The 16,203-nt window shown below is 53.7% G+C and overlaps 1 protein-coding gene across 2 annotated transcripts in view; it reads left to right on the top strand.

Moving 5' to 3' along the window:
- PPARD (peroxisome proliferator activated receptor delta) overlaps positions 1-10,115 on the top strand; it is an 84,371-nt gene extending 74,256 nt beyond the window's left edge. For both annotated transcript variants that reach the window (XM_028120574.2, XM_028120573.2), the window contains 5 exons: positions 4,759-4,913; positions 5,850-5,988; positions 7,242-7,444; positions 7,623-8,073; positions 8,848-10,115. In XM_028120574.2, coding sequence (XP_027976375.1) covers positions 4,759-4,913; positions 5,850-5,988; positions 7,242-7,444; positions 7,623-8,073; positions 8,848-9,095 — 1,196 coding nt within the window. In that variant the 3' untranslated portion in view covers positions 9,096-10,115. The remainder of the gene's footprint in view (positions 1-4,758; positions 4,914-5,849; positions 5,989-7,241; positions 7,445-7,622; positions 8,074-8,847) is intronic.
- The last annotated feature ends 6,088 nt before the right edge of the window (positions 10,116-16,203 follow it).

Here is a 16,203-nt window from a genome sequence, read left to right as displayed (position 1 = left end):
AGTTGAATTCTGCAGGACAGGCCAGCAGACCGGAGACCCAGGGTACTTGATGCTGTATCTTAAGTTTGAAGGCAGTCCAGAGACAGAATTCCTGGATCTTCCTTAGGGAGGCTCGGTCTTTTTCCATAAGGCCTTCAACTGATTGGCTGAGGCCTACTCACATTATGGAGAGCAATGATTTCAATGTTAATCCCATCTAAAAAATATCTTCACAGCAACATCTAGACTGGTGTTTGACCAAAAACTGATCACCATGAGTACCATGGCCTGGCCAAGGTGACACATAAAATTAATGATCTGGTTAATGCCACTGTCAGCATGTTACTTAACCTCACCTATAAAAGCGTCAGAAGACCTGGGGTTTGAAGGGTTATTTTAAGGTTCCCATGGGATTAATGGTATAAAGTGTCAAGCAGAGCGCCTGGTACACAGGAGGCATGCACAAAAAAGAGATTATTAGTATAGACATGCACTCTTTACAGGGAAGTCAGGTTTAGGTTCAAGGCCCTGTCCTACCAGGTATTAGACAGGTGACCTTGGGCAGGTCCCTTAACCTCACCAAGTTTCAGTTTCCTCGACTTTAAATGGTGTCAGTTACTGTCTTCCAAGGTGATATGGAATGATACTAACAAGCTTTTGGGGGGCGGGCGATAAATGCTGGTTCTTTCCCCCTCCCTTCCTGGGGTAGAAGGAGAGGTGGGCCTTCATGAGATGCTTGGGGGGTCAGGCAGGGTGTGTCTGGAGTGGAAGTTCAGAGGCAGGGCAGGGCCCGGATGCTGCCATCGGGTGAGCAAGGATATTTCCTGAGAGCTGAGGAGGAGCCAGGGGAGGACAATGCTGGGCTGGCTGGGGAGAGCCGCTGTGCAGGCAGACGGCCCTGAGGCTGGTGTGGCCCATGTCCCCGGCCAGCATACCTGAGGGGCAGGGACTCCCGGTCAGGGGGACAGCCTCTCAGAACCCCAGTCTCCCACCGGGAGGTCATGGGCAAGGCAGTGGGACCTTCAGAAGCTGGCCCCTAGAATGGGGAGCATTCTGCCATCATTACTTTGGGGCAAGATTCAAGGATAAAACCCTAAGCCAGGTGATCAGCCAGGAAGAAACAGAACCTTTATCTTTAGAAAACCCACTCCCAGGGCACGTGGGTGGCTCAGTCAGTTAAGCCTCTGCCTTCGGCTCAGCTCGTGATGCCAGGGTCCGGGGATCGAGCCCCATGTCGGGCTGCCTGCTCAGTGGGCAGCTTGCTTCTCCCTCTGCCTCTGCTGCACATGTGCTCTCTCTCTCTGTCAAATAGATTAAATCTTTAAAAAAATTTTTTTAAAAAGGAAAGAAAACCCACTCCCAAGCCCCTACCACTTCAGTATCCCCACTGCACATGCACTCCAGCACAAAACCTTCCCCTGCGGGGGGATGCATACACTTCTGCCCATCCTAGCGCCTCATCGCCCCTGCCTCTCCACCTGGCAGTTATTTTTGTTCTTTTATTCCAAACGGGCAGGGGATGCCCTTGTTCCACTAGCCAGCCACCACCAAGCATCGCCAACTGCTTTGAGGTTCTGCAGCCTGTGTCTGCTCACGACCCAGGGGTGGAACAGCCATGGCCCAGCGCCCTGATAGTGCCCTGGGCCTGTTTCTCCACAGTCTCATTTGCAGCACTTCCCTCTGAGACAGTTGCCCGGGGTGTCTCCTCAGGATCCAGAGCTCAGGCCGCCTCGGGCTGGTGGGGCCGGAGCATCTTGGCTTCTCCCAGGGTTCCCAGTGATCCTAATGCTCCTGAGCCATGGGTCAGTGGCAGGCCAGGGGAAGTGAAAGGAGGCTTGGTCTGGTCCTGGGGGCTCTCCGGGCCTCAATAAGCAGAGACACCCCCCACCTTGGATTTCCGTGAAGCTGCGGGGGAAGAGGTACAGCCAGCCAGAAGGAGGACAGGTCTCGGCCCCTGCCTGTGTAGGGTACAGAGCTTGGGGAGTGCAGAATTGCAGCTTTCTGATAAGCACCGTCCTAACTCACCCCGATGTTGATGTGAACTTCCAGGTCCGAGGGCTCTTCTCTGTAGTAACTCTGTTACTTTTCACCATGACTCTCAGATAGATACTCCTGTCCTCTCCATCTTACAGAGGAGGAAACTGAGGCCCAGAGGGCAGAGCTGGGTGTTGAGCCTAAGACACCAATTTGAACTCAGTCACATTCTTCACCCTCATGCCTGCTCTTCCCGAGCATCTGGAAGCTGACTTGGAGTCTCCCAAAGATCTCATCTTTGAGCCCCAAGAGGGGAGCAGTCACCTTCCCTGAGAGCCTCAGGCTTGGTGGTGGCGCCTTCCAAGTCCTGCTCCCTCTGCCCGCTCCTCAGCCAGTGTTGCCACTCGCTGTGTTGTATTCCCGCTTTCTTACCTCATTCTCACCTCAGCTAGTCGAGGGCAGGGTGTGGGTCCTGCCGTGCACACAGCAGGCGCTCACCAAATGTCCGCTGAATGAAAAGAGAGGGTGGCATTGCCACGTGCAGTGCAAGTGCCCAGACCCCTGCCCGGCCTCCAGGGCCAGGAGGGAGAACACAGAGGGCACCACCAAAAGGTTGGTGGCTGTGGACAAGACTTGGTGGTGGAGGTGAGCTTAGAGATCCAAAGGCGGTGTGATTAGAGATGTCCCACGTCTAGCAGAGGAGGCAGATGTGTAAGCCACAAAAACACAACTGCTTACACGAAGTGACACAAAGCGAACATGCACACAGACCACACAGATCAGAGCGGGGAGGGCCGGAACCCTCCTGCTCAGCCTCCACACAGGTCTCGACAAAGGGTTTTCACACGTGATCTCATTTTCTCCCGACAGCTCATAATGTGAGTTCTTTTGCCCCTATTCTGAGGCCTCCAGGCATGGCGGAGACTGCCCAAACCCTGCAGCCGGTTGGCGCTGAGTGCAGGACCAACCCAGGGAGCTTGAGGTCCACTTACTTACCCCACAGTCACTGCCTGCTCCCCATCCCACAGCAGCACCCTGGGGGCAGAGTTCCTGCCCTGTGGCCTTTACGTTGTGGTAGAGGGCACCCAACACTGAGTGAACACACACGGACTGTCATGTGGTGGCAAAGGCTATGGAGAAAGCCACAGTGGCTCTGCCCTCCCAGGCTGCAGGCTCCCCTGCAGCACTGTGCCCAGGAGACGGAGGGAGCCCACTCTCCCCCATCTGTGGGCTGAGGCGGGTGGTTACATCCCCTGGAATGACCGAAGGTTGGGAGCGAAGGCTCTGGGACGGGATGGGCTATTTTACCTCACACCCCTGCCCTTACCAGCCCAGCAGGGCAGTGGGCTGTCCGATCCTCTATTCTGTGGTCTGGTCTGGTGCTCATGCTCCCCTCCCTGTGGCCCAGGTAGGGTCTGGCTGAAGGCTTTCCTGCTGTCACTCCTAGGGCCCAAGGGGGAGTGGAGAAAGGTATGAGAAGAGTAGAGTACACTTTGGTCTAGGGAGGGTGGGTTACTCCGTGGGAGGGAAATGAAGATATTTTGTGGAGTGACCTATATTTGGGTGACAGACAAGGAGCAACACCAGCCTGGGAAATGTTAAGTCTGCATTCAGCTTCACGGCTTGGGTCTCCCTAAGGTGCCATCCTGCTCTGAGCCAGTGACTCTCTGGTCTGGGGATTTGGCCCCTGCCCCTGAGGAGGTTGCTCAGTCATCAGGAAAGAGAGCAGAGAACAGCAGATTGGCAGGACAGGCGGCATGTGGGGTCATGCAGCTGGCCCTGGGCCGGGCGACTGAGGCTCAGGGCCGGGCTCATGGCTGAGTGTCCAAGGGAGAGATTCCAAAGAGACTCCCAGAAATTCTTACCGAGTCAGCTGACAGCACATACACCCTGAAGTCATTGCCTTAGTCTAGTGCTTTCCTTGCTTATACTCACAACATCTGGTTCAAACATCTCGTACACTTAATAGAAAAAAAAAACCTGGGGAAATTCAGTATGTTGTCCAGTGGGCATGAATGGTACCTGCCTTCTTTCTACTTGAGCAAGAAGTTTTGTAAGAATGGGTTTGAGCTTCTTGATAGATCCTTTACAGCATCTCTGGAGTCCACACAAGAATCGAATTTCCCAGGAGATGTGGGTGGAAGGCCGTAGTCTCCCTAACACTCATTTCATACAACCCTACATGGGCCCACACAGTGGAGCCGCTTAAGCTAGGAGAGCTACTTCCCAAGTTCAGTCTGAAGAGATTCTATCTTCCTCCTCTTGCTCCTTTCCCTCCAAAACACAATCATCCCCCCAACACACACACACACCAAAACACAATCATCCCCCCAACACACACACACACACACATTCACACACTTGCTCCTTTCCCTCCAAAACACAATCATCCCCCCAACACACACACACCAAAACACAATCATCCCCCCAACACACACACACACACACACACACACACACACACACACACACACACACACACACACACACACACCCTCTCCTCCCCAGTGGTGAGTACAGCCCAGGAAGGCTCTGACTTCCCCCCAATAGTGATAGCTGCCATTTCCCAAACACCTGCTGTATGTCAGGTCTGAGGAAAAGCCCCATGGTCTAGATGAAGAAACCGACCCTCAGAAAGGTTGACTCCTTGAGGCACATAGCTGTTAAGTGTCTGAGCTGAGTGAGCGCTGCTTGAGAAACATGGGCTCTTCCCATCACCTGCTCTGCCCCCTGTGGGCTCTGGTCACCTCCCCTGGCCCCCGTCCTGGCCGAATATGAAGGCACCCCTATGTCGTGTGTCCGCAGACCTCTCCCGGAGCTCCTCGCCACCCTCACTGCTGGACCAGTTGCAGATGGGCTGTGACGGGGCCTCGTGTGGCAGCCTCAACATGGAGTGCCGTGTGTGCGGGGACAAGGCATCAGGCTTCCACTATGGTGTTCACGCGTGTGAGGGCTGCAAGGTAGGGCCTGCGGCGAGTGGTGGCTGGCGGCTGGGGCTGTGTTTACACGGAGAGCTGACCTGCCAGAGAGGCCGGGCCCTCACAGTCCCTACTGCGGAATTCCCACCTGGGAGGCCGCCAGGCCCTTGGGCCCATTCCAGGTCCTCCGCCCTGGGTCCTGCTGGTCCCAGCCTCTCATGTGGCCTGGCTGGCTGCTGGCGCCCCCTGGGGACGTAGCTCTAGAACACCGGCTGGGCAGAATGAGGATCTTGGGCTCAACCATCACCCTCATGGCGGTGTTTCCTGCACTTCAAGGCCCGGAAGGGCCTCTTTGAGGGGAAAAAAGGAAACTTTACATTTCTTTCTCCAGGGGTGCTTTTGGTTCATCCTCCTACCTGCACGCCGATCAAAATTGTACTTACTATTTTACTACACCACCGCCTAGAAAATACCCAGAACCAGATACTTTTATGAATAGACCAGATTACCCACAATACAGTTTTAGGTGACCAAACTCACAAGGAAGCATTTAAAATAAAGAAATATAGCTAGATCTCAAAGGCTTTAGAGTTGTTTACTATCCTCCTCCCTCCCCTCCAAAAGAAATTTCTCCCATTTACTTCCAAATTTCAGAAAGGTTGACATTTACACACAGAACTGGGGCCCCTGGGGCGCCTGGGTGGCTCAGTCATTAAGCATCTGCTTTCGGCTCAGGTCATGATCCCGGGGTCCTGGGATCGAGCCCCGCATCGGGCCCCCTGCTCAGCGGGAAGCCTGCTTCTCCCTCTCCCACTCCCCCTGCTTGGGTTCCTTCTCTCGCTGTGTCTCTATCAAATAAATAAATAAAATCTTAAAAAAAAAAAAAAAAACTGGGGCTCCTGATGTCACAGAACCCACGGGGCAGAGCAGGATCCTGAGCTTCCTGTGGCTCTGCCTCACCTCTCGCCCGCCCCTCAGGGCTTCTTCCGCCGGACGATCCGCATGAAGCTGGAGTATGAGAAGTGTGAGCGCATCTGCAAGATCCAGAAGAAGAACCGCAACAAGTGCCAGTACTGCCGCTTCCAGAAATGCGTGGCGCTCGGCATGTCGCACAACGGTGAGAGCCACCCCGGGCCTGGCGCAGCCTGGGGGGGGGGGGCAGGGGGGTGGAGGGGAGCCCCTCGGAGCGGTGCCTGGTGCGCAGCAGGTGCGGCTTGACGCAGCAGCCGGCGAAGACCTGCCTTCCCCAGACGGCTCCGGCTCCGTGTCCGCTGTGAGGCCCGCGCCTGGGGCGCTCACCCCTGCTGGCCCAGAGGGAAACTGGGAATTGACCCCAGCACCTCAAGCCTGGCTCAGATGACCCGACACAGCGTAAAAAGCCACTGCCCAAGCCGGGGATCGCCTCAGCTCTCCTTGGTTAGTGAAGGCCGGCAGGAGCCAGGGAGTGACCACATGGGTCCGCTGCCGGGAGCCAGGCAGGAGTTTCCTGGAGGCCGGCCTCTCCCGGGAGACAGATCCTGCCCCGCATTCGGGCCTTCTACAGAGTCTTGTCTTCAGACCCCATACAGTAGGATTTTGCAGAGCCCACCTGCCCCCTTTGCCTGTCTGGGTCAGACCCCCACCCCCGTGCCCCCCCAGAGGACTGGGGAGAGCCTCTTGTTTAAATGTCTACACTCACACCCTGTCTTGCCTTTTAGATGGTGGCGGGCCCCGAGCCCTCCACCTGAAGCTTTTCCTAGATGGTGGGGCCTGGCAGGTCTGGGGTTTGGTCCCACCCTTCAGTCTGTATCTGCCCGGGCTCTGTTCCTTGGGTAGGCTGAGCGGATTTCCTAGGAGATCTCAGGGCCAACTCAGTTCTTCTCACTTTTTCTCTTAGAGAAGCCAGATTTCTATCCTGTTCCATTACTAATGACTAACGTTTTAGTGCTTACTGTGTGGATATTCTTATTTTTTGACAGTCCAGTGAGATCTCAGTATTAGCCCATTTTTCTTATGAATAAAGGTGAAATAGCCTGCCTATTTCTGCCAAGCTGGAACTCAGGCATGGGCCTTTGACACCAGAAACTGTCTTCCTATGCGTCACACTGCACCGCCTTCCAGGCACAGTGGCTCAGTTGACTCCCTGAGTTAGGGCCTTTGTGTGCATGTGAGGCACTGTGAACAAGACAATCCCTTTCCCCCGGCGCTTGCATTCTGGAGGGGTTCTCCAGCATTCCAGTGTGCTGGCCATAGAGCTTCTGAGTGTCCTGGGCTCAAAAAACATGTCTCCATTTTTGGCCCACGTACCTGTTGTGAGGCAAGGAGGTTAGAGGTGCTAGCTCCTGCCTGGGCCCCTCGATGACCCCCCCCACCCCCCACCCCCCAATACAGCCATCCGCTTTGGCCGGATGCCAGAGGCCGAGAAGAGGAAGCTGGTGGCAGGGCTAACGGCAAGCGAGGGGAATCAGCACAACCCACAGGTGGCTGACCTGAAGGCCTTCTCCAAGCACATCTACAATGCCTACCTGAAAAACTTCAACATGACCAAAAAGAAGGCCCGTGGCATCCTCACCGGCAAGGCCAGCCACACGGCGGTGAGTGTCACTGCTTGGCCTGGCAGCCCCGGGCTCTGGGCCCTGCCACCGCCTGCCTGACTGCTGGGAGAACCAGGCCTCCTGCCTCCCCTCACTTCGTGGTACAGGCTGGGGGCATGGGGAGCACATGGGCGGGGGTCCCCCCAAGGCCTGGCCTCTAACGGGGCCTGGTTTTCAGCCCTTTGTGATCCATGACATCGAGACATTGTGGCAAGCAGAGAAGGGCCTGGTGTGGAAGCAGCTGGTGAACGGCCTGCCCCCCTACAAGGAGATCAGCGTGCATGTCTTCTACCGCTGCCAGTGCACCACGGTCGAGACCGTGCGGGAGCTCACCGAGTTCGCCAAGAGCATCCCCAGCTTCAGCACCCTCTTCCTTAACGACCAGGTGACCCTTCTCAAGTACGGTGTGCATGAGGCCATATTCGCTATGCTGGCCTCCATCGTCAACAAGGACGGCTTACTGGTGGCCAACGGCACTGGGTTCGTCACCCGGGAGTTCCTGCGGAGCCTCCGGAAGCCCTTCAGTGACATCATCGAGCCCAAGTTTGAGTTTGCGGTCAAGTTCAACGCCCTGGAACTTGATGACAGTGACTTGGCTCTCTTCATTGCGGCCATCATTCTCTGTGGAGGTAAGTGAGGGTGGGGCAGCCCTGCTGGGGGTCGGGCCCCCACCGCAGGGCACCAGGCCCAAGCGCGCACAGCGTGGGGAGGTGCCCTGTGATGACAGCAGTGTGACACGCGAGGCTCCGACTACGTGCAGGACTGGCTCCCTCTTCTCGATGGAGAGGAGACAGAAAAAAGTCTGCAAAGAAATATGCCAGTATGTTGATGGGGATGATTTCTGACGGTGGAGAAATTCTCCGTATTTTGCCTGCATTTTTCAGATTCCGGTGCAATAACTAGAACAATCATCGTGCTCACAGTACCATAGAGCTTACTTCGTGCCAGGCACTGTTCTGGTTCCTTTTCCTAGATTATAACTCATTTGATCCTCGCAGCAGCCTGTGCGGAGGGTACTTCTGTCACCCCGTTTTACAGATGACAGAACTGAAGTCAGGCTGCGAGTGGCCTGCCCAGAGCCTCCTCGCTAGCCTGTGGTAGGGACGGGAGTTGAGTCCAGGCAGTGAGTCTCTTAACCATGAGGTCATACTGCCTTTTTCAGAAGAAAAAAAAACAAAAAAGTGAAGGAGATGGGCCAGGACCTGGGGGGTTGGAGGGGCTAGAATAGTAGAACAGTCACTGACAGAACAGGGCTTGGGTCTGTCACAGCAGTAGGTCTGCTGTCCCCTGGGCCAAGTCACCCACGCGGGTAGAGGTAGGGGAGCTCCTCTGCCCAGCCCCACCCCCCGGAGACTTCCATGCATGCCTGCTCCCTCCCACACCTCTGCCCTGTGTCCCCACAGACCGGCCGGGCCTCATAAACGTGCCCCAGGTGGAGGCCATCCAGGACACCATCCTGCGTGCCCTCGAGTTCCACCTGCAGGCCAACCACCCGTACGCCCAGTACCTCTTCCCCAAGCTGCTGCAGAAAATGGCTGACCTGCGGCAGCTGGTCACCGAGCACGCGCAGATGATGCAGCGCATCAAGAAGACCGAGACAGAGACCTCGCTGCACCCCCTGCTCCAGGAGATCTACAAGGACATGTACTGAGGGCATGCGCCCGGGGTCTCTGGGGGCAGGCGGACAGAGCTGGGGCAGACGCCGCCCTCGGGACTTACCCGGAGAGCAGTCCCCGAGCCCTGGGCGCCCACGGGCCCGGAGCAGTGGAGCCACACTGCCGCGCTCAGACACACGGCTCCTTGCTCCCTGCGTTCGCTCCCTCCCCGTCTTCATCTGCCTCTTTCTCAGATCCTCTTTCTTCTCTAATTTCTTCGCTCACTCGCTCTCTCTTCCTGTCTCTCTGTAGGTTTCCCCTCTTCCTTCCTCCCTGGCCTTCCCTTTCTCTCTCTCCCCATCCCTGTGTCTGCCCCCCTTTCTCTTTCTGTGAGACAGTTTGTGTTACTTCACCAGCAGCATGGAACATGTCCTCTGCTTTCGTCTGCCCCGTCCCCTGTCCCCCAGGAGCAGGGAGGAATGGGCCTGCCCTCTGCACCAACAGTCACCTGCAAGGGTAGGCGCCTCACTTCTCCTGTCGTCACAGCAAAGGACGTGGGCCAGCCAAAGAAACACTAAGCTCTCTGGGCCCAGCTTCCTGGGGAAGCCACCGGGGCCCAGGCTGACTGCAGCAATGGCCCCCGAGTCATGGGGGCCCTGCCCTGAGGGCCAGGACGCCTCCCCCAGACTGTCACCACCCTCCCCCTACCCAGCCAACCCCTCTCTAGCAGCACGCCCCAGCCCCACTGTTACCAGCGCCCTCTCTGTTCTTTTCACCAGTCTTCCAGGCCAGTGTCACTGCTGGTCCCCTGCGCTGGCCGCCAGGGGACACCCCTAGCCTGGAAGGAGATGGGCTTCCCTTCAGGTGGGGGCCCCCACTGAAGAGGAGCAAGCCTCGAGGGAGGCAGAGGTTGGCAGAAAAGGCAGCAAGCGGTGTACTTAATTCTGAGCCCAGGCCTTGGGGTCATCGGCGGCCCCTCTCCCACCACTTTGCAGCAGCTACCACCCACGACTCCTGTTTCTCAGGAGTTCCTGGCCTCAGCCTCAACCAGGAGCCCAGAGGAAGCTCATGCACGCCCCCCCCCCCCCCCCCCGCAACACTCCAGCACACACAAGCACTGAATCACTTTACCTGGTTCCACACCCCTCACCCTCCCTTCCCCGAGGCAGATGGGCCAGAGGGGCCTCCAGGTGAGTGGGCACAGGTGTGCCCTCGTTCTCAGATCCCTTGGTAGGCAGGGGTGCCCTGCTGAACCAGCCCAGCACCCGCTCATGGGGGAGGTGCAAGGGATAAACTGATCCCGCTCAGTGTGACATCCATTTGTCCCAACAGTTCTGCTGCTCTCCCCTTTCCCTGTATTCAGCCCAGCCAGTCACCGGGAACTCCCCCTACACAGCTTCTGGTGACCAAGGACCTTGCCAGGCCCAGTCCCACTCCTCTGGCCCTTGCATCTACCGTTCCCCTCCTCCCAGGTGAAGTATTCGGCCTCAGAGGAGGGACTGAAGCCCAGCTTGGATGCTGTGTCTGAGCAGAAAGTCAGAGAGCCCACCCAGCCTGCTTCACCAGGAAGGAAACTGGCCTGGAAGGGTGAGGGACTTGTGAGGGTCTCTGAGAAAGGTTGGGGAAGACCTGAGGTTGGAGTCCCGTCCATCTGCCCCTGCCTTCCATGCCCTAGGATCATTCTCTACTGACAAGATTCTTCCCTCTCCCACCACCACCCCCAGCTGACCAAGGATTGGGGTTAGGGTGCTCCCTTTGAGCCAGCGCTGTGAAGGGAGAGATGCTGTGCCTGACCCCCACCCCCTCTCCGCCACCACGCACCCCCCGCCCAGGCCTGGTGCTGAGGATATAGCTCTTAGTGTCTGAACACAATCTCCAAAATCGAAATGTATATTTTTGCTAGGATCCCCAGCTTCCTGTGTTTTTAATATAAATAGTGTACACAGACTGACAGAACTTTAAATAAATGGGAATTAAATATTTAAGAGTGGATGTAGGCTGACTCCGTTTTTTACAGGTTTTTCCTGGGGGCTGATCGGACTCCTCCCCCCCCTCCCTATCCAGTGCGCAAAGGGGGAAACAGGGCTGGGCAAATGAGACTTGGGGGTGCAGGCCAGGAGAGCTGATCCACCTTTCCCCATCACCTGCTTTGCTCTCCACTCATTGGTCAGCAAAGGTGGGGGACTTTGGTGCCGTGGTACCAAACCCGTTGGCGTGAGGAGGACCTGGGAGGGGCTCCAAAGGGCCCTGGAGGAGACATCACCCGCACAAGAGACCGGGGCTTTCCTCAGCCAGCACCCTAGTTCTCTCCTTTACTTCCCGGGGTGCCACCTTCACAGAGAGCCGGGCCCTCCTCAGCCCGTGGGCTCTACTGCAGTGAGGCAAGTTCAGGGCAGACTTCGGTGTTTGTCTAGCCAGGAAAACAGACACCCCAAAACATTCCAGAGTGGGGAATTGTGAGCAAACTATCAAAAGGAGTGAAAGATCAAAAGGGGGGAAATTGAGGCCATCCGTTAGTAACTGGGCAGACACTGTCAGCCCCAGGGCTGTGTGGGAAATGGGATCATCTAGTGGCCAGCATCGCTAGAATCCCCACGGACACTGCAGAAACCAGGAGCCCGGAGCTGCCCGCCGAAGTGACTGCAGGACCAGAGTCCACGCTCACGACACCAAGGGCTGCCAGGGTGCCAGCCGTTACGGCCGCTGCTCTGCCCCCGGGACCTCATGCCCTGAGCAGGAAGCCTGGAGCTCCACCCAACTCAGCCACTCCCGCCAGAAGCGCCCTCAGAGTCCCTTTCAAGTCTGACACTTGCCTCCTTGTTTTCTCTGTTGCTGGCTGGAGCGATCTGAACTCTGTCAAGTCCCATAGGGTTCATCTCAGCCAGGAGAGGGACAGTCTCAGGGGAACAGGAGGACCTGAGGAGGAGGAAGAGGAATGCTTGGAACAGGGGCATCTCTGAAATTGATAGCCTTGCTTACGATGGAATCTTCTGGTTTGCTTGATTGATTTTGCTCAGGTCAAGTTGAAGACTGGCTCAGTAGTTAACGGCCAGTCCTCTTCCCAGCACTAAAGAGGTAGGTACAGGATACCAAATAACTAGATCGCACTCAGTTGAGGGAGAAGGTATGTCTCGGTGCAAGTTTTCTGTTGTTACCTGGCTTCCGGGGCCGCAAAGAGATAGCATCACTTCGTTCTGGCAACTTATTGTTAGTATCACTAACTGATACTCTTTATTAAGCTCCTAGTTCGTGTCAGGCGTTCTACATACGTCATCTCTTAATTCTCACCACTACCCTACAGGTAAATACTATCACCTGCCCTTTACAGGTGAGGACGCACAATGAGAGAGCTTAGCAAGTGTGCCTGGGGTCACTCAGCTGGGAAGAGACATATTGATCCAGGGCTTTAGGACTTCTGCTTTTTACCCCAGAGCAAAACTTGGGGAGCAAGTCGATCTCTTTTTAATGATACTCAGGACAAATGAATCAAATAGACTGAAAGAGAAGAAGGCAACCTTAAGAGAATTAGAAGCTACTATCTTTGTAACAGTTCTTTTTTTTTTTTTAAGATTTTATTTATTTATTTGACAGAGAGAGACACAGTGAGAGCAGGAACACAAGCCGGGGGCGTGGGGGAGGGAGAAGCAGGTCTCCTGCTGAGCAGGGAGCCTGATGTGGGACTCGATCCCAGGACCCTGGGATCACGACCTGAGCCGAAGGCAGACGCTTAACAACTGAGCCGCCCAGGCACCCTGTAATAGTTCTTTAAAACTTCAGCAAAAAGGGGCACCTGGGTGGCTCGGTTGGTTAAGTGTCTGCCTTCGGCTCAGGTCATGATCCCAGGGTCCTAGGACCGAGCCCCGCGTCAGGCTCCGTGCTCAGCGGGGAGTCTGCTTCTCCCTCTCCCTCTGCCTGCCGTTCCCCCAGCTTGTGCTCGCTTACTCTCTCCCTGTCAAATAAATAAATAAAATCCTTAAAAAAAAAAACTAATGCAATACGTTTATTTCAATAAGAAAGAAAGATGGGGCATGCCTGGCTGGCTCAATGGGTGGAGCATGCGACTCTTGATTTCAGGGTTATGAGTTCAAACCCCACATTGAGAGTGGAGCCTACTTTAAAAAAGAAACAGGGTCTCAGGCTGGTAATATCCCTGGGGAGCCCGGAAGAAGCAGATGCAGAACCTCTCTGGATGACATGTACAGGCAGGAAGTACAGAATTCCCACAAAATTAAAAAAAAAAATGAAAATCCTGCATGAAAACAAATAGCCATAACAACCAGTGAAATTAGAGCCCCTGGGGACATCCAAAAATATAACTTGGATATATTATAAGAAATAAATATGGGTGCCTGGCTGGCTCGGTCAGTAGAACATGTGACTCTTAATCTCGGGGTCATGAGTTCGAGCCTTTACACTGGGGGTAGAGATTACCTTAAAAAAATTTTAAATCTTAAAAAAACATTTATTAAAAAATACAAAGAGAAAAATAAAAACCATAGGAGAAATTTGTTTTTTAAGGGAAAAAAACATTTTAAAAGAAATACCTGGAACTTCCAGGGGCACCTGGGTGGCTCAGTTGGTTAAGTGTCTGCCTTCAGCTCAGGTCATGATCTCAGGGTCCTGGGATCGAGCCCTGTGTGGGGCTCCCTGCTCAGCGGGGAGTCTGCTTCTCCCTCTCCCTCCGCTCCTCCCCACTTCTCATTCTCTCTCTCTCAATCAAATAAATAAAATCTTAAAAAAATAATACCTAGAACTTCCAGAAAAAAGAAAAAAACCCAACGATCTAAAAAGCAGGTTAGAGGGGCACCTGGGTGGCTCAGTTATTAAGCGTCTGCCTTCGGCTCAGGTCATGATCCCAGAGGTCCTGGGATCGAGCCCTGCATGGGGCTCCCTGCTCAGCAGGAAGCCTGCTTCTCCCTCTCCCACTCCCCCCTGCTTGTGTTCTCTCATGCTCTCTCTCTCTCCCAAATAAATAAAATCTTTAAAAAGAAGAAGCAGCAGGTTAGATACCACCAAAGAGGTCATTTTTGCACCTCAGGAAAGACCTACTGAAATTATCCAGAAAATAGTAGAGGCAAACCAAAATGGAAGAGGTCGACAGGAAGAACAGCAGTACAAATTCTTACACACTGAGAAGGGAGTAGAAGTTGGTATGATCCACTTGAAAAACGGCTTAGCAAAACCTAGTAAAGCTTAAATGTGCCTGTGGGCTGTGGGGGCGTCAGGGATGTTCCACCCCCTGGGAACGTAGCCCTTAGTTTCCATGGCTGCAGGGTGCCCAGCTGACTTCCTCTCAGGGAAGTGCTCTTGCTGAAGGCAGCTGCCTTTCCCAGGATAACCTCACCTCCCAGGGGCAGCCTATAGCCAACACTGGGGTATGAGGCCAAGCCACCCTGCTCCAGTTTGGGACAGCTTGAAGGATCACCCCAGCTCCAGAGTCAAGGCTTCTGCTGCAACTACATCGTAGTTTAGCTTCTCTCTCTACCCCATCCCGCCTCCTTCCAATTCCCTACAGCTGTTGTTCCAAAGAGCACTCCCCACAGAGTGTCCTGCAAGTAACCCTCCAAATGTATTTCCTGGAGAAACCAACCTGACACCGTACCCTGGTGTGAAACCCACCAAACTACATAAAGACTCCCATAGGTTTTCACTGCAGCAATAACAAAAACTTGGAAAAAAATAGCGTTCATCAACAGGAAAATGGATACACTTGATATTTTTACTGTGTAAAAAAACTAGAAGAAACCCATGGGAAAAGATTTTTATATAATCTCTTAAAGATTTATTTATTTATTTATTTGACAGAGAGAGAGAGAGACAGGGAGAGAGGGAACACAGCAGGGGGAGTGGGAGAGGGAGAAGCAGGGTTCCCGCCGAGCAGGGAGCCCGATGCGGGGCTCGATTCCAGGACCCTGGGATCATGACCTGAGCTGAAGGCAGCCGCTTAACGCCTGAGCCACCCAGGGGCCCCATATTTTTCTTGAAGTGGATAGACCTTTCAAGTCTATTATATACACAAAAGTTTCTAAGTTTCATGCAGCATACACAAAACTTAAGAGAGTCTATAAAATAAAAAATGAAAAACCTTACTATATATACATCTTAAAAATTAATTCCCAGAGCTAAAACCATAAGACATTTTAAATCAACCATGTAAAAAAAAAAGTGACATAATCAAAGAGCTAATTTCCTTAATATATAAAGAACACCTATGAATCAATAAATAAAAGGTCAACAACTGATAGAAAAATGGTCAAAGGATATGAACAGAAAAAGAAATGCCTCTTAAACATATGAAAAAATGCTTGGAACACCTGGCTGGCTCAGTCAGTAGAGATAGGACTCTTGATCTCAGGGTCTTGATTACAAGCCCCACGTTGGGCATAGCATTTACCTAAAAAACAAACATATGGAAAGATGCTCAATTTTACCCATAGTAAGAGAAATAAAAATTAGGACCACAATGAGATACTGTTTTGTTTTTTTAGGATTTTATTTATTTGACAGAGAGAGACACAGTGAGAGAGGGAACACAAGCAGGGGGAGTGGGAGAGGGAGAAGCAGGCCTCCCGCTGAGCAGGGAGCCCGATGTGGGGCTCGATCCCAGGACCCTGGGATCATGACCTGAACCGAAGGGAGACGCCTGACGACTGAGCCACCCAGGCGCCCTGAGATACTGTTTTTTAAATCACCAAATTAACAAGTACTAACAAGTGTGATGACATTGTGTTGGCAACAAGGTTGTGTGATACCAGGCACTCTCATGCTGCTGGTGGGAGTATAAGTGAGCACAGCCTCCACAGAGGGAGGATTGGCAGCACCTATGAAAATTTTTTAAAAATAATTTTGATCCATTTATGGCAATACGGATGGAGCTAGAGAGGATAATGCTAAGCAAAATAAGTCCACCAGAGAAAGACAAATACCATATGATCTCATTCGTATGTGGAATTTAAGAAACAAAACCAACACGCAAAGGGAAAAAAATCAGGCAAACCAAGAAACGGACTCTTAGAGAACAAACTCATGGTGACCAGAGGGGAGGGGCTCAAGCGGATGGGGGGAAATAGGTGATGGGGATCAAGGAGGGCACTTGTGACGAGCACAGAGTGATGGATGGAAGTGATGAATCACTATATTGTGCACCAGAAACTAATACAACAC

This window comes from Eumetopias jubatus, unplaced genomic scaffold (genome assembly GCF_037043125.1).
Source record: "Eumetopias jubatus isolate StellerSeaLion01/CBP00866 unplaced genomic scaffold, mEumJub1_p1.0 scaffold_6, whole genome shotgun sequence".
In the NCBI taxonomy this organism is placed as follows: domain Eukaryota; kingdom Metazoa; phylum Chordata; class Mammalia; order Carnivora; family Otariidae; genus Eumetopias; species Eumetopias jubatus.
This window is presented reverse-complemented; position numbering and strand designations above follow the sequence as displayed.